This window comes from Suricata suricatta, chromosome 9 (genome assembly GCF_006229205.1).
Source record: "Suricata suricatta isolate VVHF042 chromosome 9, meerkat_22Aug2017_6uvM2_HiC, whole genome shotgun sequence".
NCBI classification, from domain to species: domain Eukaryota; kingdom Metazoa; phylum Chordata; class Mammalia; order Carnivora; family Herpestidae; genus Suricata; species Suricata suricatta.
In genome coordinates, this window is record NC_043708.1 from 112,628,132 (window position 1) to 112,655,408 (window position 27,277).

Sequence of the window (27,277 nt, forward strand, 5' to 3'; positions counted from 1 at the left end):
ATAAAAATAAATAATGTTTACTCTTAACACTTTGACCTATTTTCTGTTCCTTGTAAAATATGGCCATTTGTAGGAAAGTGGATGGACCTAGAGGGTGTCATGCTAAGCGAAATAAGTCAGACAGAGAGGACAGATACCATATGTTTGCACTCGTAGGTCTAACAGGAGAACAGGAGAAACCTAATGGAGGACCATGGGGAGGGGAAGAAGGAAAGAGAGTTGGGGAGAGAGAGGGACGCAAAACTTGAGAGACTATTGAATACTGAAAATGAACTGAGGGTTGAAGGGGAAGGGGGGAGGGGGGAAAGAGGTGGTGATGGAGGAGGGCACTTGTGGGGAAGAGCACTGGGTGTTGTATGGAAACCAATTTGACAATAAGCTATTTAAAAAATAAACAAATTTATAAGCTTATTTATATTTAAACTACATTGCATAGAGGTGACTCCTGAATTTTCATTTAACATTACCCAGTGTATGTTTTTTATTTTAATTTTTTTTCAATGTTTATCTATTATTGAGAGACAAAGACAGAGCATGAGCAGAGGAGAGGCACAGAGAGAGGGAGACACAGAATCCGAAGCAGGCTCCAGGCTCAGTGCTAGCTGTCAGCACAGAGCCCGATGTGAGGCCTGAACCCATGAACCATGAGATCATGACCTGAGCCAAAGCCAGACACTCAACTGACTGAGCCACCCAGGCGCCCCCAACCCAGTGTATGTTTTGAATATCATTACTGTTGTTTAAAATTAATCAAAGCTGGGTAGTATCATCTTAATGCATGTGCCATAATTTATGCAATCAATTCCCTACTGTTGCAAAACTCACTGCAGTGAATATATCTATAGAGGAATATTTTTTTTTACCTCTTTTTCTTTATGGTAGTTTTATAAAAGTAGTTAGATCTTTACTATTTTTTAACAGAGCATGTTATTAAATATTACTAAATATTAAGTAGAACATTTAATACTGATATCAGGGATACTGATATCTGAAAAGCTCCATTTTGAATGGTCAGAGCAAGTAATATTTTCAAGTTAAAGGAAATGAGATTCCTCTATTTTCTGATCTTGGCCAGTTCCTTTTAAGAAAGGATGTCATCAAGAATTAGAGCCCAAAGGTTAGGTTCTAGAGTTCAGGGCAGGACTCACATTATAGCAGGAATCTAGAACAGTAAGTAGAGAAAGAAAAAAGAATCAAATTTTATGGAATGGACTACTGCTGAGGATAGATTGGAGTGAGAGGAGGTGCTGCCTGCCTGTGTGTGCAGGTGTCCCGGGATTGCTCAGATATACTGGATGCTGGACCTTGAGCAGCAAGATTAATTTCAGAATATACCAAGTAGTGGACAGATCCTGCTAGTGTACTTCCTGTCACAACAGATTGGGCTATGGAATTAGGGTGATGAGCATTAGAACCTTCATCTTTGACTCAGCAAGCAGAGCCTGTATCTTTTTGGTCAGCACTTTTTCTTAGGAGGCTCAGGTTATGCATCATTTTGTAATTGCCAGTTAACTTTTGCCCTGGCCTATAGCCTCAGGCATAAGAGGACCATGTAAGGAATATGATTGGATAAACAAAATATATCACTACTTCTTTCAGTAAAACACTTCCTTATTATTTCTACTTTTTTTTTGGCAAGATATTATCTCCCATCCTTTTAACAGATTTCAAACTTGCCCTGCACACTTTAGTGAGCAAATCTGCAGACATTAGTCTACAAGTCTCTTCATTACATTTTAAGTTTAGCTCATAGATAATTCAGAGATAGAAATACTATGATTTTATTTACTTCTTGTGCCAAGCCAGGTAGAGTTTTAAGATTCATGTGTACAAATAACTTAAAAGATGACTCTTTCCTGAACTGGTTATTATGAAGAAATTAAAACATAAGTCATGGACAGAATAGTATGATGAACCTCCATGTACTCAGAACTGAGCCATAACAATGAAATTCGTAGTGAGTCCCTCCCAAGTACTGTTTTGAAACCATTCCAGATATCATTTCACGATAGCTATTTTTAAAAAGACTTTCTACTTATTATACATGCTTATTATAAAAGAAAATAAAAAATCCATCACATTCATCTAGAAACATGTTAGTATTTAGCCTTTTTTCCTTCTTCTTTTTCCAAATTTTTATTCAAATTCTACTTAACATATAGTATACAATTGTTTCCAGGAGTAGAATGCAGTGATTGATCACTTACATATAACACCCAGTGCCATTCCAACAAGTGCCCTTCCTCTACCCACCTCCCTCCATTAACCCTCAATTTGTTCTCTGTCATAAAGAGTTACTTATTGGTTATTTTCCTTTCTTTTTTTTCCCCTTCCCATATGTTTATCTGTTTTGTTTCTTAAATTCCACATATGAGGAAAGTCATGCTATTTCTCTGACTGACTTATTTCACTTAGCATAATACAGTCTAGTTCATTCCATTTTGTTGCAAATGACAAGATTTCATTCTTGTTGATAGTTGACTAATAATTTCATTGTGTGTGAATATATATACATACATATGTATGTATGTATATTTACACGTGTGTGTACACACACACACACACCACATCTTCTTTATCCATTGTTCGATGGACATTTGGTTTCTTTCCATAATAGTTTGTTGACATTGCTGCTATAAGTATCTGGGTATTTGTGTCCTTTCAAATCTGTATTTTTGTATCCTTTGGGTAAATACCTAACAGTGCCGCTGTTGGAACATAAGGTAGTTCTGTTTTTAGTTTTTTTGAGGAACCTGCATACTGTCTTTCACAGTGGTTGTACCAGTTTGCATTCCCACCAACAGTGCAAAAGGATTTCCCTTTCTCAGCATCCTCATCAACACCTGCCATTTATTGTGTTGTTAATTTTAGCCATTCTGACAGATGTCAGGTGGTATCTCATCATGGTTTTGATTTGTATTTCCCTGATGATGAGTGATGGTAAGTATCTTTTCATCTGTCTTTAAGCCATTTGTATGTCTTCTTTGGAAAAGTGTCTATTCATGTCATCTACCCATTTCTTAACTGGGTTATTTGTTTTTGGGGTGTTGGTTTTGATAAGTTCTGTAATTTATAGATTTTGGATATTAACCCTTTATCAGATATGTTTTTTGCACTTATCTTCTTACATTCTATAGGTTGCCTTTTAGTTTTATTGATTGTTTCCTTTGCTGTGCAGAAGCTTTTTTCCTTGATGGAATCCTAGTAGTTCAAGTTTGCTTTTGTTTCCCTTGCCTCTAGTGTCTAGTGTCAAAGAGGTCGCTGCCTGTGTTCTCCAGTGTTTTGGTGGTTTTTTGTCTCACATTTAGAAATTTATTCAATCCATTTTGAACTTATTTTTGTATATGGAATAAGAGAGTGGTCCAGTTTCATTCTTCTGCATGTTACCCTCCAGTTTTCCAAACACCATTTGTTGAAGAGACTGTCTTTTTTCCACAGGATAGTCTTTCCTGCTTTGTCAAAGATGAGTTGTCCATTAGCCCATTTCTGGGTTTTCTGTTTTGTTCCATTAATCTATATATTTGTTTTTGTGCCAGTACCATACTGTCTTGATGACTACAGCTTTGTAATCTAGACTGAAGACTGAAATCATGATGTCTCAGGCTTTGTTTTTCTTTTTCAGGATTGCTTTGGCTATTTGGGTTTTTTTTTTTTTTTTTTTTGGCTCCACACAAATTTTAGGATTGTTTGTGCTAGCTCTTTGAAAACTGCTGATGGTATTTTGATAGGGGTTGCAGTAAATGTGTAGCTTGCTTTGGGTAGTATTGACATTTTAAGTGTTCTTTCAATCCTTGAGCATGGAATGTTTTTCCATTTCTCTATGTTCTCTTCAGTTTCTTTTATAAGTGTTCTATAGTTTTCATAGTATAGATATTTTACCTCTGTAATTAGGTATCTTACGGTTTTTGGTGCAGTTGTAAATGGGATCAATTCCTTGATTTCCCTTTCTGCTGCTTCATTATTGTTATATAGAAATTCAATAAGTTTCTGTACATTGGTTTTACATCCTGCAACTTTGCTGAATTCATGTATTAGTTCTAGCAACTCTTTGATGGAGTCTTTTGGATTTTCTACATAGAGGAAGTATCATGTTGTCTGCAAATAGTGAAAGTTTGACTTCTTCCTTGCTGATTTGGATGCCTTTTATTTATTTTTTTGTAGTTGTCTGATTGCTGATGCCTAGACCTCCAGTACTATGTTAAATAGTAATGGTAGGAGTGAACATCCCTGTCTTGTTCCTGACCATAGAGGAAAAGCTCTTACTTTTTTTGCTATTAAGGATGATATTAGCTGTGGCTCTTTTGTATGTGGCCTTTATAATGTTGAAGTATGTTCCATCTATTCCTACTTTTTTGAGGATTTTTCTCAAGAGTTGATGCTATATTGGGGTGCCTGGGTGGCTCAGTCAGTTAAGCATCTGACTTTTGATTTGGGCTCAGGTCATGATCTCATGGTTCCATGAGTTTGAACCCTTCTTAGGGCTCTGTGCTGACAGTGCAGAGCCTGCTTGGCAATCTCTTTTTCCCTCTCTTTGCCCCTCCTCTTCTTGCGTGCATGCTCTTTCTCTCAAAATAAATAAAATTTTAAAAAGAGTGGATGCTGTATTTTGTATTTTGGGAAATGGTTTTTATGCATATATTAGAGAATCATATGTATCTTATCCTTTCTTTTATTAATGTGGTGTATCATAATTCATTTGTGAATATTGAACCAGCCCTTCAGCCTAGGAATAAATCCCTCTTACTGTGGTGAATAATTCTTTTAATGTACTTTTGGATTCAATTTGCTAGTATCTTGTTGAGAATTTTTGTGTCCATATTTATCAGAACTATTGATCCATAATTCTTTATAGTCAGGTCTTTGTCTGGTTTTGGAATCAAGGTAATGCTGGCATTATAGAAGGAGTTTGGAATTTTTCCTTCGATTGCTATTTTTTCAAACAATTTGAGAAGACTTGGCATTAACTTTTCTTTAACAGTCTTATAGAATTCCCTTGGAAAGCCATCTGGCCCTGCATGATTTTTGTTGGGAGATTTTTAATTACTGATTCAATTTCTTTGCTGGATAGGTGTCTGTTCAAAGTATCTATTTCGTCCTGTTTCAGTTTTTGTAGTTTGTATGCTTCTAGGAATTTGTCCATTTTTTCCAGATTGCCCAGTTTTTGGCATATAATTTTTCACAATATTCTCTTCTAATTATTTGTATTTCTGTGGTGGTGTTTTCTCTCCTCCTTCATTTATGATTTTATATGAGTTATTTTTCTTTTAGATAAGTCTGGCTAAGGGTTTATCAATGTTGTTAATTCTTTTGAAGAACCAGGTCTTAGTTTCATTGATTTCTTCTACTGTACTTTTTTGTTTCTATATCGAGTATTTCTGTCCTAGTCTTTATTATTTCCCTTCTCATGCTTGCTTTAGTCTTTACTTGGTGTTCCTTTTCTAGCTCCTTTAGGTGTAAGGCTAGGTTGTATAATTTAGACTTTTCTTGCTTTTTAAGATAGACCTGTATTGCCGTAAACTTCCTTCTTAAGACTGCCTTTGTTGCATCTCAAAAGTCAAAACCTGTTCGTTTTTTCACTTTCATTTGCATCCATGTACTTTTTAATTTCTTCTTTAATTTCCTGGTTAACCCTTTCAATCTTTAGTAGGATATTCTCTGTGTATTTGAGGGCTTTCCAAATTTTTTCTTGTGGTTGACGTCAAGTTTCATTTTGTTGTCCTCTAAAAATATTCATGGTATGATCTCAGTCCTTTTGTACTTGTTGAGATCTGATTTGTGACCCACTATGTGATCTTTTCTGGAGAATGTTCCATGTGCACAGGAGAATATGTATTCTGCTGGTTTATAATGAAATTTTTTAAACATCTGTTACATCCATCCAGTCCAGTGTATCATTCAAAGCCATTATTTCCTTATTGATTTTCTGCTTAGATGCTCTGTAGTAAGTGTGGTATTAAAGTCCCCTACTCTTATTGTATTATTAGCAATGAGTTCCTTTATGTTTGTTATTAATTAATATATTTAGGTGCTTCCAATTTGGAGGAATAAATATTTACAATTGCTAGATCTTATTGATGGATAGACCCCTTAATTATGATATAATGCCCTTCTTCATCTCTTGTTACAGTCTTTGTTCTAAAATCTAGTTTGTCTGATATAAGTATGACTCCTCTGGCTTTCTTTTGATGTCCATTGTCATAATAGATCATTTTCCATCCCTTCATTTCTAATCTGCAGGTGTCTTTAGCGCTAAAGTGAGTCTCTTGTAAGCATCATGTAGATAGGTCTTATTCGTTTGTTTATTTTTTAACCATTCTGGCACCCTGTGTTTTTTGATTGGGGCACTTAGACTGTTTTTTAAATGTTTTATTTTTGAGAGAGAGAGAGAGAGGCAGACAGAGACAGACAGAGTGCAAGCAGGGAAGGGGCAGAGAGAACGGGAAACACAGAATCTGAAACAGTCTCCTCTGTGCCCCTCTGTCCTCTCTGCTGACAGCTCAGAGCTTGACATGGACCTTAAACTCATGCAAGATCAAGACCTGAGCCAAAGTTGGACACTTATTCAACTGAGCCACCCAGGTGCCCCCCAGAGTGATTACTGATAGACATGAATTCAGTGTCTTTGTGTTACCTGTAGAATTGGTGCTTCTGGTGATGTTCCCTGGTCCTTTGATTTCCTTGTTGCTTTGGGTCTCCTCCACACCAAAGAGATTTCTTTAATATTTTTTACAGATCAGGTTTTTCCATCTTTAACTCCTTTAGTTTTTGTTTGGGAAAGTATTTATCTCTCTGTCTATTCTAAATGACAGCCTTGCTGGATAAAGGATTCTTGACTGCATATTTCTCCCACACAGTATGTTGAATATGTTTTTAATTTATTTTTGAGACACAGAGAGAGAGGGGAGGGTCAGAGAGAGAAGGGGATACAGAATCTGAAGACAGGCTCCAGGCTTTGTGCTGACAGCTAGTGGGGCTGGAACCCAGGAACTGTGAGATCATGACCTGTGCCAAAGCTGGATGCTTAACCAACTGAGCCACCCAGGTACCCCTACAGTATGTTAAATATATCTTGCCACTCCCTTCTGGTCTGCCAAGTTTCTGTGGACAGATCTGCTCTGTACCTAATCTATTTTCCCTTGTAGGTTAAGGAATTTTTTTTTTCCTTTGCTGCTTTCAGGATTCTTTCTTTGTCTGTTGATTTTGTGAATTTGACTATAATATGTCTTGGTGATGGTTGGCTTTTGTTGAATTTAATGGCGGTTCTGTGCTTCTTGGATTTTGATGTCTGTTTCCTTCCCCACGTTAGGGAAATTTTCAATTATCATTTGGTCAAATAATCTCTTTGTCCCCTTTTGTCTTTCTTCATCTTCAGAGAGGCATATGATACAAATGTTATTATGATTTAAGGCGTTGATTATTTCTGTATGTCTACATTTGTGATCAAATATGTTTCTATCTTTGTTCTTTTCAACTTCATTGTTTTTCATAATTTTATCTGTCACTGATTCGGTCCTCTACTTCTTCTGTCCTCATTGTCCTAACATCCATTCAGGTTTGTATGTTGGTTATAGCATTTTAAATTTTGGCCTGATAACTTTTATCACTGCAGTAAGGGATTTACTATTGTCTTTTGTCCTTTTTTTAAAGCCCAGGTGGCATCCTCATAATTGTTGTTTTAAATTCGAGTTCAGACATTTAATTTATATCTGTACTGAATAAATTCCTGGCCATGACTTCCTCCTCTTTGTTTTGGGATGAATTCCTCTATCTTGTTATATTTGCAAGGTAAAAAAAAAAACAAAAAAAAGGAAGCTAGATCCTAGGTGTGTTTTGTTCTGCTTGTTAAATCTAGATCATGTTTATGTATATGTATATGTATATATGTGTATAAATGTATACTAAAATAAATTAAAAATGAATTAAAAAATTAAAAACTTGCTTTTTTTGTATCCCAAAGCAGGGAAAACCAAAAGAAACTAGATCCTATTTCCCCTAGAGCTGAAGCTTTGTAGTACTCTATGATCAGTAGACTTGGTATGTGTAAGGGGTTTGTGCTGGCCCACTGTGGGTGGGGCCTACTGCGCTGATTCGCGGGTGGAGATGCACCTGCAGAGTACAGGGTAGGAACCTCAATGTAAGCAGCTCCAGCCTCTGGTTTGATGGCACTTATTTGCTCATCGAAGTTGGTCAGTGCTGATGGGTGTGGTGAAAATGGTGTTCTCCCACTGTCTTGTCCTCAGAACAGGGATCTTGCACCTGCCACTCTTTAGGAAGCCTTCATAGAAGAGCAAACAATCACCTCTTTTGTGTCCCTAGATTCTGCCAGATTTTTGCCTTCACCCTGTCTGCATCTGAGCTGTCTTGCCAGCCAGGCAGCACACCATTCCTGTGTTCTATCTCAGACACATGGTTAGGTTTCAGAACTCCAAATTTCATTAGAGATCTGTGGTGTGGACCTATAATGATTCAATGGGGGAGGCTCTTACACCGTAGCCAGTGCCAGCTTCTCCCAGAAATCAATTACACAATCGCACAGCAGTCTGGAGTTTATGGTAAAGCATATCAGAAAGCTGGCACCAAGGCTTGCTGCCCTCAGCCAGAGTTCCTGTTCCTATTTAGTGAATGGGCAGTTCACTGCCATCCGCTGGGTCTTTTGCCCCTGGAGAGACCTTGCCACCTTTCCCAAATGCACTCTAAACAGGGGAACAACTTCCCATGTGACCCCAGGGATCCTTAGACCATGCTGCCTCTACTGGGTCTCTGCCCTCCTTCCCCATGGGAGCACCACTAAGCACAACCCTGGCAATGAGGCATACCTCTAGAACTTCAGACTGTGTGCTCCCCTGTTTACAAAAACTCTTAGTATTCAGTTCCTTTCCTTCCTCAGTCAGTGATTTTGGGGAAGTTTTTTTTTGTGCAATTCCCCATGCACACTTTCACTCTTTCTCTTTTACCCCTCTCTTGGCAGTCAGGGCTCCCTGCCCGATCGCAGCCCCCACAGCTCTTCTCTCCCCAGATCAGCTGTCTGCAGCTCCTTCCTTCCACTATATGACTATTTTTTCACCTCTCATTGAGCATTTTTGCTCTCTGTTCTCAGATCGATTTCTTGGGTGTTCAATATGATATGATATTTATCTAGCTGTGTTTGAGGGATGGAACAAGCTTAGGGTTTCCTGCTCCTCTGCCATCGAAACTCTTCCTCTTGCCTCATTTTCTTTATGCATATGCATATACACATATAAGCATACAAAGATATATATATAGGTATATATATAATTTTTTACATAATTGCATTAGAGGAAAAGACTAATCTGCTTTAATAAAGACAACAAAAAGACAATGATTTTGAGAACGTGAAGTTTATTTCTTACAGTATTACCCTGAGGTTAACAGTTTAAGTATTCAGGGTAGATTTATGCCATGTTATCTTACTTTTTTCTTTCCTTCTTTTCCTCTTTTTTATTTTTATACATATAGTTGACACACAGTGTTATATTAGTGTCAGGTATAGATCTTACTTTATGCATTATGCTGTGTTCAGTACACATTTAACTACTGTCTATCCTGTTACCTGGTTAATACAGTATCATTTACTGTATTACATATGCTGTGCCTTTTATCCCTGTGACTTACTCATTTCATAATGGGAAGTATGTAACTCCCACTCCCCTTCATCCATTCACCCTCTCCCCTGTTAACTCTGAGTTTGTTCTCTGTATTCATAGGTCTGATTCTTTTTATTTGTTCTTTGTTTTTTTTTTTTTTCTGATTCTACTTTATGAGTGAAATTAAATGCCATTTGGTTTTTCAGTGACCCATCTTTTTTCTCTATCATCCTGTAGTATACGCCCTCTTCTTCAGACTCAGAGCGGTTAGAGGCTCTTTAGTGTTCCAGTCTGTTGAAGAGTAATAAAGTGAATGGACCTTCAAACACTTGAGCATGCATTCATATTCTGTTGATTTGAATTCACTCACATGGCTACCTCTAGCTATAAGAGGAACTTATAGGACTAGGAAATTCAGTTCCTAACTAAGGAATGATGGGACTTCCTGAGGCCCTACTTCTGTCCAGTGTCCAGTGTAAGTTTTCCCTGTGTCCTCTCTATTACATGCCCATGGCGGATGAACCTAGAGGCTTGATCAGAGTAAGGTTCAACTGAAATCCATAATTAGTCTTGAGTTCTATAACTGGAAAATCTATAATTGGTGTTTAGTTCTTTTGCCTCGATGAATATAGTATCTTGATTGTCTTTCTTTTCCTTATATTGATGTATAAGCTATTGATTAATGGATACCTATACACATGAATTAATGGATATGGGTATATTCCAATTTTATATTTCATTTTCATTAATTATTTTGTATATATTTATAAAGAGATGCTTTCCTTCATCTACTATTTGGTTACTAATGGGGGGATAATTTCTTTTTGCCACTTTTAAAAATGATGAATTGGTTCTTTAATATCCTGCAAAGCCATCCAACTAGTTTTTTTAATGTGTATTATTTTTTAATTTTGATTTTAATATTTTATTTATTTTTGAGAGAGAGAGAGAGAGACAAACAGCATGAGCAGGGAAGGGACAGAGAGAACGGGAGACACAATCCAAAGCAATCTCCAGGCTCCAAGATGTCAGCACAGAGCCCAGTGCGGGGCTTGAACTGGGAGATTATTACCTAGCTGAAGTCATATCCTCCTCCTCTTCCTTCTTCCCTTGTAATCCTCTGAGGCTTATGCTTTAGTTGATTCCACAGAAGGATCTTATGAATATAATATTCTCTGAGGTTTTTTTTTTTAATGTTGATAACATTTATATGTGATTTTATCCCTGGAAGTTGGTTTTACTAGATATGAAATCTTTAGCTCATACTTCTTTATTTGAAAATACTAAATATATATACACTTCATTTTCTTCTGGCATAAGTTGTTGCTGTCAGAAAGGCTACTGATAATCTAATTTTCCCTTGTAACACACTTGCTTTCTTCCTTATATGTTCAAATAATTTTTCTTTTTTCTTCTAAGCCCAGAAATTGTAATTGTATATATCTTGGCATTAGCTGCTCTGGGTCAGTATTTTTGTGCATGCAGTGTACTCCTTTAGCATTTAATTATATTCTCTTCAGGAGAGTTTTCTTGAATTATAGTTTTTATTATTTGATCACTTCCCTTGGTTGGTTTTCTTTTTCATACTTTTATTTGCATCCTTGCCCATCTTTCACATTTCCACTTACTCTCAAATCCTTTGTCTTTATTTTTTTGGATGTAAACATTTTTCTCCTTTCATCTGTTACTTGTCTGAGGCATTATTTGTTGTTTTCCATTCTTGAGTCTTCTATTTATTAACATTTCTTAAATGTTAGTTTTTCATTTTCAATCTTCATTGAATCTCATGACCTAAATTCTGAACTTTTAAGATGGTGATTTGTGTTGTTTTCTCATGCCTTTTGCCCCTTGAAAATTGTTTTAGATTATTTTGAGATGGAGAGTAAAATTTTTATTTAGTCCATGCATGTTTTTGTATATTTTCATTGTATTGTTGCTTAATTTTAGCTATTTTTAAAGTAGTTTTGGCTATTGGCCTTAATACTTTTATGTGGAATTAGTTTTAGGAGACTTTTAGATTGAGTGTGATTCAGTGTAGTAATTAAAATTTCCTGGAGGTCCTTTTCTATTTTTTTTGTATAAAATAGAGTAACTTGATTTCTGAAATTTCTTGGTTCTGTTTCCTTGCTCCCCTTTTGTCTAGGCTTTCCCCCCTTTATCTTTATTATCACTAGTTGGCTCATTTAAGTTCCTTTTGCAGCACTTTCTCCCATGACTCAGTTTTGAGAGTTCATTGGGGCCAGCCTTCACCAAAGTGTTAAGTCCTTAATGTAGCTCTCTGTTTTCATTCACTGTCGTTGGAGTGGGCAAACCGCTCTTCATTTTAGATGCTGTTCTCAACTTAGCCAATTGAATTTTCCAGTGGAAAATGGTTCCTTTTCTAGAATTCTAATATGAAGTCATTATTCACTTTTTTGCTTCCCTTTGATTTTCCTTCAAAAACATCAAAACCTTGCTGATGTGTTGGTAATTTGATCTCACTTCTGTGTGGGGTTTAGGAGGATATATTATCACCTTGTTTTGTTGTAAATATTTTCTGTGGGTTTTGCTGTTGCTTTGAAATTACTTTTTCTGTTTTATGTAATATTTAGAAATAATCTAAATGTTTTAATGTTTATTTTTGAGAGAGAGAGCGAGAGCATGAGCACAGGAGGGGCAGAGAGAGAGGGAGACACAGAATCTGAAGACAGGCTCCAGGTTCTGAGCTGTCAGCACAGAGCCCGATGTGAGGCTAAAAATCACGAACTATGAGGTCATGATTTGAGCCAAAATTGGCCTTTTAACTGACTCACCCCCACCAGATGCCCCTAGAGAGAATCTAAAACTTTGCTGCCACTGCCTTCATCTACTCATAATCTGTTTATAAGGATTTTAATGACTAATATTTTCTCATGGAAATATGCCATAATTTCATCAACCACTCCTTAATGTTGAAAAACCTTTCTATATGCCTTCCATCTTCAGAAGCCTTCTCAGTACCTTCCTGTATACAGTCTTCATAGTTTTAATGGAAAAATGACTAGTAATTATCCTCTGTCACATCCCACAGTATGTTTCTTTTATCATTCAAAATTGACCTGTGAAAATATAATGCAAATCACTAGAAGGAAATATATAAATACTTGAAATCTGTTTATAGAAAGCTGGACAAAAGACACATTTTAAGTCACAGAGGACAAAATACAAATGGTCCAACATACTAACACAGTGTTTCAGCCAACAAATTGATAGATTTACAAACAAAATGGAAACACTAGATACTGGCAAATCACTTGTGGGGATGTAAATTAATTCCCAGTTTGGTTGTTCAATTTGGGAATACTTATAAAAATCCTTAAAAATATGTGTAATATTTTAGGAATTTCAGTTCTAGGATTTTCAGTTCAGTTCTAGTAGGAATTTCAGTTCTAGGATTTGATTATAAGGAAAAAATAGATTTTGTGTTTAAAATTTTAACTGTAGGAATATTTGTTGCCCTGGTATTTATAATTGATAATGTTAAACAGCAGTGGTGAGAGTGGACACCCCTGTCGTGTTCCTGATCTCAGGGGGAAAGCTCTCAGTTTTTCCCCATTGAGGATGATATTGGCTGTGGGCTTTTCATAAACTGCTTTTATAATGTTTATGTAAGTTCCTTCTTTTGCGACTTTCTCAAGGGTTTTTATTAAGAAAGGGTGCTGTATTTAATTATAATTGATAATGAAAATTAGCCAGATATCTAACATTAAAACATTTAATAAAATTAGGTATATTCATGAAGTGGAATAACTTACAGTCGGTTGATTATGTTGTAGAATATTATTTAATAAAATGTATTTGAAATGTTAAACTTTAAAAATGTATATTATAAATGGTATATCCCACATTTACATATACACAAAAACACACACACAAAGAAAATAGTATATATTCAACAAATTACTTTTAGGTGTTAATATTATATGAGATTTTTTATTTCTTAATTTTTATATTTTCTGTAATTAACACATATTGATTTTGTAGTAGAATAAAACTTACACTGTGGCACTTGAGTGCCTCAGTTGATTAAGTGTCTGGCTCTTGACTTTAGCTCAAGTCATGATCTCACAGTTCATGGGTTTGAGCCCCACGTTGGGCTCTGTACTGGCAGTGCAGAGCCTGCTTGGGAGTCTCTCTTTCTGCCCCTCCCCCATTGATGTGCTCTGTCTCCCTCTCTCTCTTAAAATAAATTAAAAAAATTTTTTTTAAAGATAAAACATTATTAAGTCAAACAAAAACATTTTCCCTTGTTTTTAGTTTTGAGATTTTTGAAAATGTTAACAATGTGAGTGCATAATTCATGTGTGTTTCTGTATATAAATGTATTATTCTTTAAAAAGATTTGAGTTTTGATAGTTCTGGATAGAGTCCAAGTTTTCTATATAGTGTCTACCTTTGTGTATAAGAATCCTTAGTGGATTCTATTAGATATGTAAATGATATTTATATATAACTGAAAATAATATAATTAAACCTTTCATAAAGTTGAAGGTGTCATTTAGAATATTCCTTTTTCTTGGTCCAGAAAGAGATATTTATATGTCAGACTCGGTCTACATCGGCAGTGTTAGGGGCGGAATGTACCTTGGTCTTGTGAAGTCAGCCAGTTTGTCAAGTCAGCTTGATCTTTGTGACTGGACATAATACCACAGTCTCTCTGAGCCATTGTTAAGTATCTTGTAAAATGTAAATATATTACCACCTATTTTATGGGGTTATGATGATTATAGGAAATAATGTGTTCAGATTAGCCCTTTGCTGGTCATGTATTAAGTATTCAAAAATGATAACAGAATAATGATTTCACATATGATTGCATTATACCGTGTATCCTTAGAAGATACAGTAAGAGGACTATCTTTATTTACATTATTGCTTTCATTTGATTTGAGACCTGGTTTATTTTTGTCTAGTTGCATTTGAAACAGGAAATATTCTGAGAAGATTAACTGTATGTGGAGAGCATAAGCATTTTGTGGTGGACAATTATTTTGGAAATGCTTTATTGAAGTGCAGATTTTTAGCAGACAGTTTGATATAGCAGTGGAGTTCAGCGGAGAGGTCAGGGCTAGAGCTAAGAATTTGGGAATTGCCTGTGTATAAATAATATTTCAAGTCACTGCACTTGATTAATGAGTTTGGATAGAGAAGTATATAGTTCTGGGACACTCCAACATTTACTCATGCAAAGCAAAAGGATCCAACAAAGAAGACTTAGAAGGTGCAGCTGGTAAGTTAGGAGGACAGTGTAATGTTTGGAAGCTTAGTGAAGAAAAAGTGTCAGGAAAGAGGAAGTGATCTACAGGGCTAATAGTGTTAGAAATTTGAGGAGAAAGGTTAAAATAATTTCTAGAAAAGAGTGTGTAGAGAAAATAGTTTAAGGTTCCTTGATTGCCTGGTCATACTAGAGGCCATTTGAGATACAATGTCATAAATTTAAAATGAGAGTAGTCAACACAGTCAACTACTTAGAGCCACATTAATCTCGCCAGGTACGAGCACAGAGTAGAATGGGAGTTGAATTTAGAATTGGGATTTTGCCATGTAAGTATGAATAAAGAAAAGAGGGGAAGGGAATGTACATGCTGTAGACGTGCAAGGAAGTGATTATAGTGATGGGCTGTAAAATCTAACATTAATATGGAGGGACGTGGGGCCAGACTCTGTGTGCTCCAGCCAAACTACATCTGTTGCCAGTAACCACATTCTGCTTTCATCTCTGTTTGTGTTTTCTGAAATGCCTTTTTTATTTTTCCTTTCTGCCACCTTTCCCAATTCCCAGCCCAAAGAAACACATATATATCTAATATCCATGTGTTCAAATTCAGTCCATCAAGGGATAGCAGACATGATACTTCTTGAAACCTTTCCTTCTTATCCCCAGTGAACATTGCTTTTGTTTCCCTTTTGGGCACCTATAGCACACCACCTTTCTAATTGGCACTTGTTACTTGATATTACAGATTTCAATATATATATGTATATATATAATATTTAAGCCTCTCTACACTGTGTGGTTGTGAAGGGTAGGGATATGTCCTTATGTCCTTAGCATTTATCACAATTGATGTATAGTAAAGCTTTGATAAGTCAATGAAAATCTTAAGGAATACAATTTCTTCAGTGTTTTCCAAAGGAATTGTGAAAAACAGAATTTCATAAAGATTACTTTTACTTTTATTTATATGCTTTTTTATACTCAGTATAGACCATAGCAGTGCTATGTTAGTTTTTAACCATCATCATTGTTATTATCATTTATTTATCTTGCAGGAGCATCTTTCATTAAAGAAGTATATTATTGACATTGTGGTTGAAAGTGCAGCTCTACCAGAGCCGTTGAAAGATGGAGAAGAACGACAGAAAAATAAAAAAAAAGCCAAAAAGATAAAAGCCCGGATGAACTCGAGGTACCCATAAATATCCTTAAAAAGAAAAGAAAACAAAAACTGTTAGTGATATATCCTTGCTAATGTATATCTAAGGAGGACCTGTGTCCTCCCAAAAAGTTTAACTTGTTTGCTTTGAGAAAGCCTTGAAAATAACACTGATGAGTCTAATTTATAGCCACTTTCTTTGATTGAGAAAGAAAACTGCATATCGATCTAAAGCCCTTGCTTTCACCTGTTAAGAGCTCTTCTTATAATTGGATGCCAAAGCCTTGCCAAACCTGTGCCTCCTCCAGCATACAGTAGTATGTTTAAGTATGTGTAAACTAAGCCTATTTTTCTTTCCAACTATTGATTTTTAAATGAGGTATCAAAGAAAATCAATAGCAATCAACAAATAGAAGTCTGCTGGCTGTAGTGTCAAATCCCATGACTAGGTTTAATCAGTTTGGTTGCTGTCACAACAAGAAAAAGTTCAAGAAATATCTTGAAATGGAAAGTGAGTTGTCAGACCCGTAGTTTATCATCAGCTTCCAAAGTGCCATCTGAGGATCAGACCACTATGTAGTACATCATTACCTCACATGTTTGGAGCATCATCAATGACTGATGAGTCTCATTCAGGATACAAATGTAGTTCCTAGTAGTAGATGATTTTTGGTATTTGAGAGAAGGTAATCTAAATGTATTGTTTTGCCTTTATCAGCAAATGTTTTCAAAGTTGAAGAAGCTTGATCCCATGGGATTATAGAAATTTAGTTCTAGAATAACTTTGAATGATGGTTATTGCTCTATAGTTTCTAATTTCAGATTGTAATCAAAGGTGTCCACTTCATCTTACAGAATCAATGAAAACTTCAGAGTATTAATTCAAGCAAATAGAAAAGGCTTTTTTTATTGTATTTTTTGAGATCCCTTTAAGTTTCTAAAAATAGTTTTCACAGTATTCTTGAGGGTATTACTGACCTTCATTTCTAGTTTATGCTAAGAACTTACCTTCTGACACTGAAATGCTCTACAGTCCATTTTTGTAAGCTCTTTTTTTCTCTATGTCCATAGTCCCTTGGTGAGCTCCCTATCTGTGGCTCTAAATGTCCTCTACTTGGTGATGACTACCAACTTTGGGTCTTCAGTTTTATTCAAACACAAGCTCCTGCTGTCTTTAGAACCCCTATTTGGCCCCATAGTCTTCTCTGTCTCAGTAAATAGATACTTTATTCTAGCTTTGTATGGCCAAAACCCTTCCTTCACCTTTCTCTTTCTCCCACATCTCACATCCAGTTCAATTAGAAGTGTTAGCTTTGATTTGAAATATATTCACAATTTGACTACCTCTCTGTAACTTCACTGCTTCCCTGGAACCAAGCCTTTATCATCTCTCACCTGAGTTGCTGTGGTAGCTCTGTATTCTTATTTCTGCCCTTGCCTCCTTTTCTATTCTAAAATACTCTAGCCAGAGTGAGCCTATTAAAATCTAAGTTAGTCCTGTCACTTCTCAAAACCTCAGGGCTTTTACACCTCAGATTTCCTCTTCCCCATATATGCATACGCTTCGCTCCCTTACTTCCTTCAGTATTTGTTCAAATGTCACCTTTTTGGTAAGGCTGTCCTTGAGAGCTTGACTTGTTTTTTCGTTTTGTTTTTTTAAGCATAAGTTATGGTAATTTAGTAAACTAAATCTTAAAATTATAGGAAAAAATAACAATAATTCTTAATATTTTAGAATAAATGTTCTCTTTATGCATACCTACTATATCTATAGACTTTTTTCTTCATTGTGGTATGATTTATTTAGGTGCAATGTAGAGATCTCCAATGTAGAGTGTGTTGACTTGTAACAAATCTAGGTACTCAAGTAATCCACACCCCTCTCAAAGTTGTCTTAGTACCCCTTTCCAGTCAGTTTCTCACCAGCCCTGGTGCTTGGCAATCACAGCTCTGCTTTCTGTCATTATGGATTTCTTTTTCCTGTACTGGAAAAGCATACAAATGAAATCAAAGTCCTTTTTGGCTGGTTTCTTTTACTAAGTGTATTGTGTTTGAGATATATCAGTGTTGTTCCGTGTAGATAGTTTGTTTCTTTTTATTGTTACACATATTCATTGTGTGCATATCCTATGATTTTAATTTATGCATCTGTTGATAGACTTTGGGTTTCCAGTTAGCATTTATAAGGTAAGCTCCTGTCACGTCTTTTGGTATATATGCATTTTCATTTCTGCTGGATAAACACCTAGCAGTGGAATACCACACCGTTTTCCATGGTAGTTCCACTCCTGTCAGAATTCTGTGGGAGTTCCAGTTGCTCCACAGTCTTGCCAATACATACTTGATATTGTGAGTTCTTAAATTTTTGTCCTATTTTTAGTGAGAGTGTAGTGGTATGTCATTGTGGTACTAATTTGCATTTCCCTAGTGACTGAGCATCTGAGATATATTGAGCATCTTTTTATGTGCTTTTTAACCGTTGAATATCTTTTTTTATGAAATGTGCATTGAAGATTTTTGCCTATTTTAAAAGTTGTGTTGTTACCTTCCTTTTGAGGTTTTTTTATATGTTGATAGTTATTTGTCAGATATATAACCATTGCAAATGTTTTCTTGCAGTCTGGAAATTGCCTATACATTTTCTTGAAGATAGCCTTTGATAAGTAAAGGTTTTTACTTGTAATGATGTCTATTTTGGGGTTTGGGGTTCTAGTAGGTCTATATAAACAAAGGGTAAAATAAAGCCTTTTGTATTTTTTTAGAAGTTCTGTAAGTTTTACTTTTGCATTTAGGCTATGACTCATCTCAAATAAATTAATGTAGAGTTCTAAATATATCTATCAATTTTATCTGTTCCAATGTGTCATTCAGGTCCACTGGTTCTTTAGTGATTTTCTGTCTGATTGATCTATCCATTGCTGTAAGTGGAATATTAAAAATCCCCTGCGATAAGCACATTCTTATCAATAAGATTCTTTCTGTTTGTGATTGTTTTATGTATTTGGGTGCTCCGAATTTGGCAAGTAGATGTTTATAATTTTTAGCTCTTCCTGATGGAGAGACCCTGTAATTATTATATAATGTTCTTCTTCTCCTTTTATTCCTGCCTTTATTTTAAAGTCCAGGTTTTTTGATATAAGTATGGCTACTCCAGCTTTCTTTTGACTATCAGTTGCATGATAGATACTTCTCCATTCCTTTACTTTCAATCTGAAGGTGTCTTCAGGTCTAAAAGATGGCAAGTAGATAGATTTTGGTTTTTTATCCATCCTGCTACCCTGTGTTGTTTGATTGGGACATTCAGTGTTATTATTGAAAAATGTGGATCTAGGATCATTAGGTTCTCTGTAGGGTTCATGCTTGTAGTGGTGTCTCTGGTACCTTGTGTTCCTTGCAACATTTCCCTCATAGAGTCCCTCTAGGATTTCTTGTATGGCTGATTTGGTGGTGATGAATTCTCTCATTTTTTGTTTATTTGGGAAAACCTTTATCGCTCCTTGTATTTTGAATGATAGGCTCACTGGATAAAGGATTATTGGCTGCATATTTTTTCTGTTCATCACATTGAAGATTTCCTGCCATTCCTTTCTGGCCTGCCAAGTTTTGTTAGATAGGTCTGTAACCACTGATTGATAGGTTTCCCGTTGTATATGAGGGCCCTTTTGTCCCTAGCTGCTTTCAGAAATCTCTATCCTTATATTTCGCCAGTTTCACTATGCCATGTTGTACCAAAGGTTGATTCAAGTTACATCTGCGGGGATTTCTCTGTGCCTCTAGGATTTCAATGTCTATTTCCTTCCCCGGATTGGGGAAATTCTTGGCTATAATTTGATCATGCACCCCTTCAGGACCTTTTTCTCTTTCTTCTTCTTCAGGAATTCCTATAATATGGATATTGTTCCATTTGATTGTATCACTCAGTTCTCAAATTCTTTTTTTGTGGTCCTGTATCAATTTCTCTCTCTCTCTCTCTCTCTCTCTCTCTCTCTCTCTCTCTCTCTCTTTTTTTTTTTTTTTTTTTGGCTTCCTCTTTTTCAATAACTGTGTCTTCTAATTCACCTATTCTCTTCTCTGCCTCTTCAATGCATGTTATGGCCACCTCCATTTTATTATGCACCTCATTTATAGAATTTTTTGTCTCATCACAGCTATTTTGAAGGTCCCTAGTCTTTTTAAAAATTTTTTCTTAATGTTTATTTATTTTTGAGTGAGAGAGACAGAGGATGAGTAGGGGAGGAGCAGAGAGAGAGGGAGACCCAGAATCTGAGGCAGGCTCCAGGCTCTGAGCTGTCAGCACAGAGCCCAAGGCGGGGCTTGAACTCATGGAGTGTGAGATCATGACCTGAGCTGAAGTAGGACGCTTAACCAACTGAGCCACCCAGGCGCCCCACCTAGTCTTTGTATTAATAGCTTCTCTGATGACTTCCATGCTTTTTTCAAGCCCAGCGATTAATTTTTTGATATTCATTCTAAATTCTTGCTCAGTTTTGTTGCTTACATCTGTTTTGAGCTGTTCTGTGGCTGTGATTTCTTCCTGGAATTTCTTTAGAGGAGAGTTCTTCCATTTCCTCCTTTTGGCTAGCTAGCTTTTTGTCTCTTGTCAGTTTTAAAAGCTCATTATGCACTCTGCATGAGTATTGCTATATTAAAGGACGCTCATTGACTGTCCAGGGCCTGTCCATTCAGGAAGTATTCTTTTAATTGTTCTCTCGGTTTCTCTTGTTGTGCCTTCAGTTATTTTATTTCCCTACTCAGTGATTTTTGGGGCTCTCCACCATGTGTACTTTGGCTTGTTTCTTGAGGTAGCCCTGAAAAGGAAAACAGACAGACAGAAACAGAGGGAACAAAAGCGTGCAAGCACACAGACAAATCAAACAAGCAAACCAAGAGGGGAAAGAAAAAAAAAAAGAAAAGAAATGAAAAGAAAAAAAAAAGGCAGGCTCTGTGCTGACAGCTAGCTCAGAGCCTGGAGCCTGCTTCAGATTCTGTGTCTCCTCTGCTCACGCTGTCTCTCTCTGTCTCTCCAAAATAAAAAGTAAAAAAGTAAAACAAAAATTTTTTAAAAAGGGCACCTGGGTGGCTCTGTCACTTGAGCTTCTGATGGCTCAGGTCATGATCTCATGGTTTATGGGTTCGAGCCCCGCATCGGGCTCTGTGCTGACAGCTAGCTCAGAACCTGGAGCCTTCTTCAGATTCTGTGTCTCCCTCTCTCTCTGACCCTCCCCTGCTTGCACTGTCTCTCTCTGTCTCAAAAATAAAAATTAATAAAGTAAAAAAAACGGGGGGGTTGTCAGCAAAACAAAAGACAAAGGACAGTCTAAAAGTGTAAAACCAATGGAGGGGAGAGATAAGAATGAGATAAGGGAAAATATATCTGAATGGCAAGAATTGATCTAATCATTGTAATGCATTAATGTTGGTCTTTCCTGGGCTCCAAGGGGGAAAAGGAGAAGAAAACAAAAAGGCAGCTCTCTAGCATGGATGGGCGTGGTTTGGGTAGGTAGGTCTAAGGGACTGCTCTCTGAGGCCCCTCCCTGGTAGTTTTGGGGAGAAGAATGGCGGCGCCCCAATCCCGTCTAGAACCAAGTGTTGCAAGCCACTCTTTTGGGTCTTATCTTCCTGTGCTGCAGTTGAGCCAAGTTGTATTTTCAAGCCCCACCTCGTTTCCAAATCCTAGTCCATGCCCTTTAATGCTACAGCCTGAGATGAGATGTATTCCTGCAGCATTGAATTCCTAGCCAGGATTACATTGGAGTGTTGAGGAGCAGTTTTCTCCTGGCTTTGCCTTGAATCAGCATGCCAAGCCCAAGGAAAACGCGCCAGCTAAAGAGAATGGATTTCTCTCCTCACGCCCAGCAGTTATAGGTAGTATGATAGTATCCCTCTCCGTCCCGGGCTGATGTTTTTCTCTTCTCTATAGACAGCTCTATGAGCATTTTCGGTCTCTCTTTCTCTTCCCTTCATCTCTCTGTGGCTCTGTGCACTCTCCCCAGCTCTGCGAGCTCTTCATGACTCTGTGTTGGGGGTCGCCTTCCTCCCCTCAGCGCCTCCAGGCCCAGCCCATTTTTATTTCCTCAGTTTACACTCACTCACCTAAGCACCTATGAGGCTGACTTCTTTGTGGACTCTGTGTTTTCCTCCCGCTCTTGCAGATCAGAGTGTTGTGGCTTCAGTTCCTCTCAGTTTGATAGATGTGGGCAGGCGAAAATTACAGAACTCGCTACTTCTAGAACTGCCATCTTGCCCCTCCTCAATTGGGATTATTTTTTAGATTTCCAGAAATCCATCAATTTTTTATATGTTGATTTTTTAGTCTGCAATTTTACTGAATTCATTTATTCTTACAGTATTTTGGTGGAGTCTTTAGGGCTATATAGTGTCATGTCATCTGCAAATGGTGACAATTTTACTTCTTCCTTATCAATGTAAATGCCTTTTATTTCTTTTTCTTGCCTAGCTTCTCTGGCTAGTACTTAAAATACTATGCTGAATAAAATTTGTGAGAGTAGACATCCTTGTCTGTGGGAAATAAGGTTAAGAATTCTGTACACTTGCACCAATGGGTTAACAGGACTTAAGGTGGAAAGCCACCACAGGGCAAAAGCACCCAAGGCCAGTCATTAAGTAAGACAAAGCATAGAGGTGGAAAGTTGCCACCTGGGCAAAAGCACCCAAGGCCAGTCACTAAGTAAAACAAGGCTTAAGGAAGACAGCCACCTCCACAAGATGAAAGTGGAAGCCACTATGGGGCGAAAGTCCCAGAGTTAGCTAATGAAAAGGGTGCCTTGTTAGTCTTGAGGCAGCATGCTCCAGCAATCTTAAACTTTGGAGATAATCAGCTACTTGGCCACAGAGAAACACTGCCCATCTGGCATCTGGTGCCAATATATCATTTGTCCTTTCATCTCAACCTCTAATGCCACTTGTCCCCCAAACCCTTTGCTTCTTACACACATTAATGGTCACTATTTTTATTGTTTTTTTACTGCACATTCACCACATATGTAAAACCTTGAGAGTTCAATAAATACAGAGACAAAACCCCTGTTTGGGGCTCTTGTCTACTCCTGGACATTAGCCTGTCTTGTATTCAGTTCTGCCTCTGCTCTCTTACTGGACAAGAGAGAACTCCAGAACTCCAGGCTCAAAGTCTATGACGCTTGTCATGTTCCTGATCTTAGAAGAAAAGCTTGCAACTTTTGATTTTGTCATGTATACTGTTTCTTATATTTAGGTATATGCTCCCTATACCCATTTTGTTGAGAATTTTTATCAAAAATGGATGTTGAGTTTTACCAAATGTTTTTTCTGCATATATCAAAATGATATTATTCAAAATTTTCATTTTTTTACTGTAGTGTATTATGTTGATTCATTTGGGAAAATTGAACCATACTTGCATCTTTGGAATAAATCTCACTTAATCATGGGGTATAACTCTCTTAATGTATTGTTGAATTTCATTTACTAATATTCTATTGTTTATATTTTAAAATATTAAATCAAGCTTATATTCCTGGAATAAACACCCTTTCCATAGTACTTATCTTTTCTATTTTTTGTTGGGTTTAACTTAGTTTTTATAAAGAATCGTTACATCTATGCTTAGGATGTATATTGATCTATAGCTACCTTACAATGTCTTCATCTGATTTTTGTATCAAGAGAATATTGGCCTCATTAAATGAGTTTGAGAACTATTTTTTCTATTTTGGAAGAGATTTCTAAATGATTGGATTTTTTTCTTATTCAAATGATAATATTTACCAGTGAAGTCATATTTCTTCCATCAGTTTTAGTAATCTATGTCTTTCAAGTAGTTTGACCATTTGATCTAAGTTGTTGAACTTATTAATGTAAAGTTGCATACAGTACTCCATTATACTTTCTGGCACTGTACATAGCAACTTGGAAGTCAACACTCACTCCATCCTAACAAAAAGTCAAAATCAGAACAAACTGAAAAATCAGCAACCCTTCCTAAAATCTATAAAACTAGTGAAATAACAGGGCAAACTGCAGTCCTTAAGAGTGGAGAGACAGACAGGCAAGTACAGAGACTCACAGGTTACTAGACCAGAGATCTATAAGCAGAAACCTCTGTAGGAACCAGTACTGGGATAAGAAAACCTTCACCTCTAGAGGCTCAGCGTGGACAAGTCTGAGAATCAAAACTACAAGATATCTCCACACTTTGTAAGTTTTACCTCTGAGAGCTTGACCACATTCTTATATTGAATATCACAGAAAATCCTGCCATGCTTCTACTTCTAGCATGGGGAGTGGATAAGGAACCATTTTGAAATACATGAGAGCGTTCTGTTGTTCAAGATGCCTGCCCTCAGGCAAAACTGTTTCATCAGAGCCCAATATGCTGGTGGTTTAGCAGAGATTAATTGACTTGAGGGAAGGAAAATACCTTCCCTTTAATGTTCCACCTGAAGGAAGGGGGAGAGAAGGAAAATACCCCTGCCAGCCCACTTTAGCCCTGTCCACCTCAGGGAAAAAAAGAGCCTGAGAAACACTTGTGAAGTTTAAAGTTAACAGGCCCTGGTACAGTAAAAGACAGACCTCAAAATAGGAATAGAGAATATTCTCCTCCTCGCAGACCTTATTACCATATTACTAAAGTCCTATTTATCACAGTTCCCTATACCCTGTCTATATCATATAGAGCTGTCAAGTAAAACAACAGGGCTTACAAAAGGTAAAATATGATTTGAAGAGACAGAGAAAGCATCAGAATTAGACTCAGATATACTAGGAATATTGTAATTATTACACTGGGAATTTAAAACAATATGATAAATATGCTAAGTGCTCTGATAAAGTAGACAGCATGCATGGACAATTTAAGCAGAGAGATAGAAATTCTAAGAAAGACTCAAAAAGAAATACTAGAGGTTAAAAACACTGCAGTAGAAAGGAAAAGTACCTTTGCTGGGCTTATTAATAGACTGGACATGAGTGAAGAAAGCATCTCTGAACTTTGAGATATTGAAAAAGAAACTCCTCCACCAAACTCCTGAAATAGACTCACAAATACAGAGAACAAAGTGATGGTTGCCAGAGGGGACATGCGGGGAGATAAGTGAAATAGGTGAAGGGGACGAATGAGTACAAACTACTAGTTATAAAATAAATAAGTCCTGAGGGTGGAAAGTACAGCATAGGGAATAAGTCAGTAATATTGTAATAACTTTTTATGATGACAGATGATAACTACACATGGTGAGCATCTCACAATGTACAGAGTGGTGAAATCACTATGTAATACACCTGAAACTAACATAATATTGCATGTCAACTATATGTAAATAAAAAATGAAAATTCAGGGTGTCTTGGTGGCTCAGTTGGTTACACACCTAACTCTTGATTTCAGCTCAGGTCATGATCTCACAGTTTGTGATATTGAGCCCTTCATCGGGCTCTCTACTGACAGCATATAGCCTCCTTGGGATTCTCTCTCTCTCTCTCTCTCTCTCTCCCCTCCTTCCCTGCTTGTACTCACTCTCTCTCTCAAAGTAATTAAACTTAAAAAATTTTAATTAAAAAGAGTGTTAGGTGTTTGAGATAGTTAATTAAAAAATAGTAAAAAAGAAAAAAAACTTCCAAAACTGAAAGCAACAGAAAAGACTGAAAAAAGAACCCTCAAAACATAATATCTAAGAACTATGAGACATCTACAAAACACATAACGTGTATATGAGAATACAGGAAGGGGAAGGTAGGGCAAAAGGAACAGAAGCAATATCTGAAGCAGTGATGACTGAAAATTTCTCCAAATTAATTTCAGACACCAAACCAACAGATCCAGGAAACTCAGAGAACACCAATCATGATCAATGATCCTTGCAAAAAACCCAAATGACACATTGGCATATATTCAGACTCAGAAAAACAGAAAAAGAATCTTAAAAGAAGGGAGAAAGCGCCAATCTTAACAGTGGAGCAAAGATAAGAATAACATCCAACTTCTCTTCAGAAAGCAAGCATGAAAGCGCATGTGGAGCATTCACTATGGTATGTCACATTTGGGGCCACAAAAGACACCTTAACAAATGTAAAAGAATAGATATCAGACAGTGACTATTATTGAACCACAGTGGAATTTTAAAAGAAATCATGATTAGAATGCTGAAAATCCCCCAAATGCTTGATGATTAAAGAAAACATTTTTATTTTTTTATTTTTTTGTGTGTGTTCAATTACTTTAATAACACTACATTTACCATGTTATTACCATGGAATGTGAATTCAGGTTAGACAAGAAAATTTTACAAGTGCGATAGCACTCTAGAGTATACCAAAGTTTGTGTATAATGTCTGACCAAACCACCTTGCTGATAAATCACTAATCACTTCAATTATAGGTAATTTGTTAACACTTATGATTCTTACCAAAAAAATAAATTTCATACATTTAAAAAGTGTTTTTCATTTACCTTTGCATTAGTACTTAAAATACACATTTCTATTTCAAGATGACATTTAAAAGTTATTCTAATACAACAGCAGCATAAATATAATTCTGCAATTATAAAAAAGCTAAACTGAGACCCATACTTAAGTTATTCTCATGTTTACAAATGATTCTGAAATAAATACGACTTCTAAGCGGCTGTTATCAGCTTTTTAGGTTTGGTTTATTTTTTTATTTTTTTTTTCCATAATATTTTATTGTCAAATTGTTTTCCATACAACACCCAGTGCTCTTCCCCTCAAGTGCCCACCACCATAGGTTTGGTTTAAACACACACACACACACATATTTTTAGTTGTGGGGAAGCTTATTATGTTATATTCCATGCATTGCTCTGAAAGGGTTCTAAGAGCCAACCAGCCCTAAAAACTGAAGTACTCAGCCAGTCTCCAAAGCAGGCAGAAAACAGTTAAATTAAACAGAATCCCTACATAATGTCAAAAGCACGTGATCATCTGCAGCAACCGGGAGAACTTCAGGATTGCCATGTCGTTCTCTCTGTAACTCATCTCATCAGAAGACTTTAGAAGATGCTTGTTTTACCACTAACAAGTACATTTAAAAGTGACATGTTTCTTTTGTGCTAATTTGACTCCCCTGAATGATCTAGCTAACTGGTCACTAGTAATTTGGTTACCAGGCAAATCAGGTCTGCAAGAAAGGAAACCAGTAGGTAAATGATGGTGTTATTGTCTGACCCATTCAAACCATTTATTTTCAACATAAACATATAAACTCAACATGAGATGTCTAGAGCAAGCACCAACACACCAAGACAGCTTCTCTTCTTCTA

The 27,277-nt window shown here is 36.5% G+C and overlaps 1 protein-coding gene across 3 annotated transcripts in view; it reads left to right on the forward strand.

Moving 5' to 3' along the window:
• The window catches only part of SCAPER (S-phase cyclin A associated protein in the ER), a 515,685-nt gene that overhangs the window by 213,028 nt on the left and 275,380 nt on the right, over positions 1 to 27,277 (forward strand). For all 3 annotated transcript variants that reach the window (XM_029951067.1, XM_029951068.1, XM_029951069.1), the window contains one exon: positions 15,897 to 16,033. In XM_029951067.1, the coding sequence (XP_029806927.1) occupies positions 15,897 to 16,033 (137 nt within the window). The remainder of the gene's footprint in view (positions 1 to 15,896; positions 16,034 to 27,277) is intronic.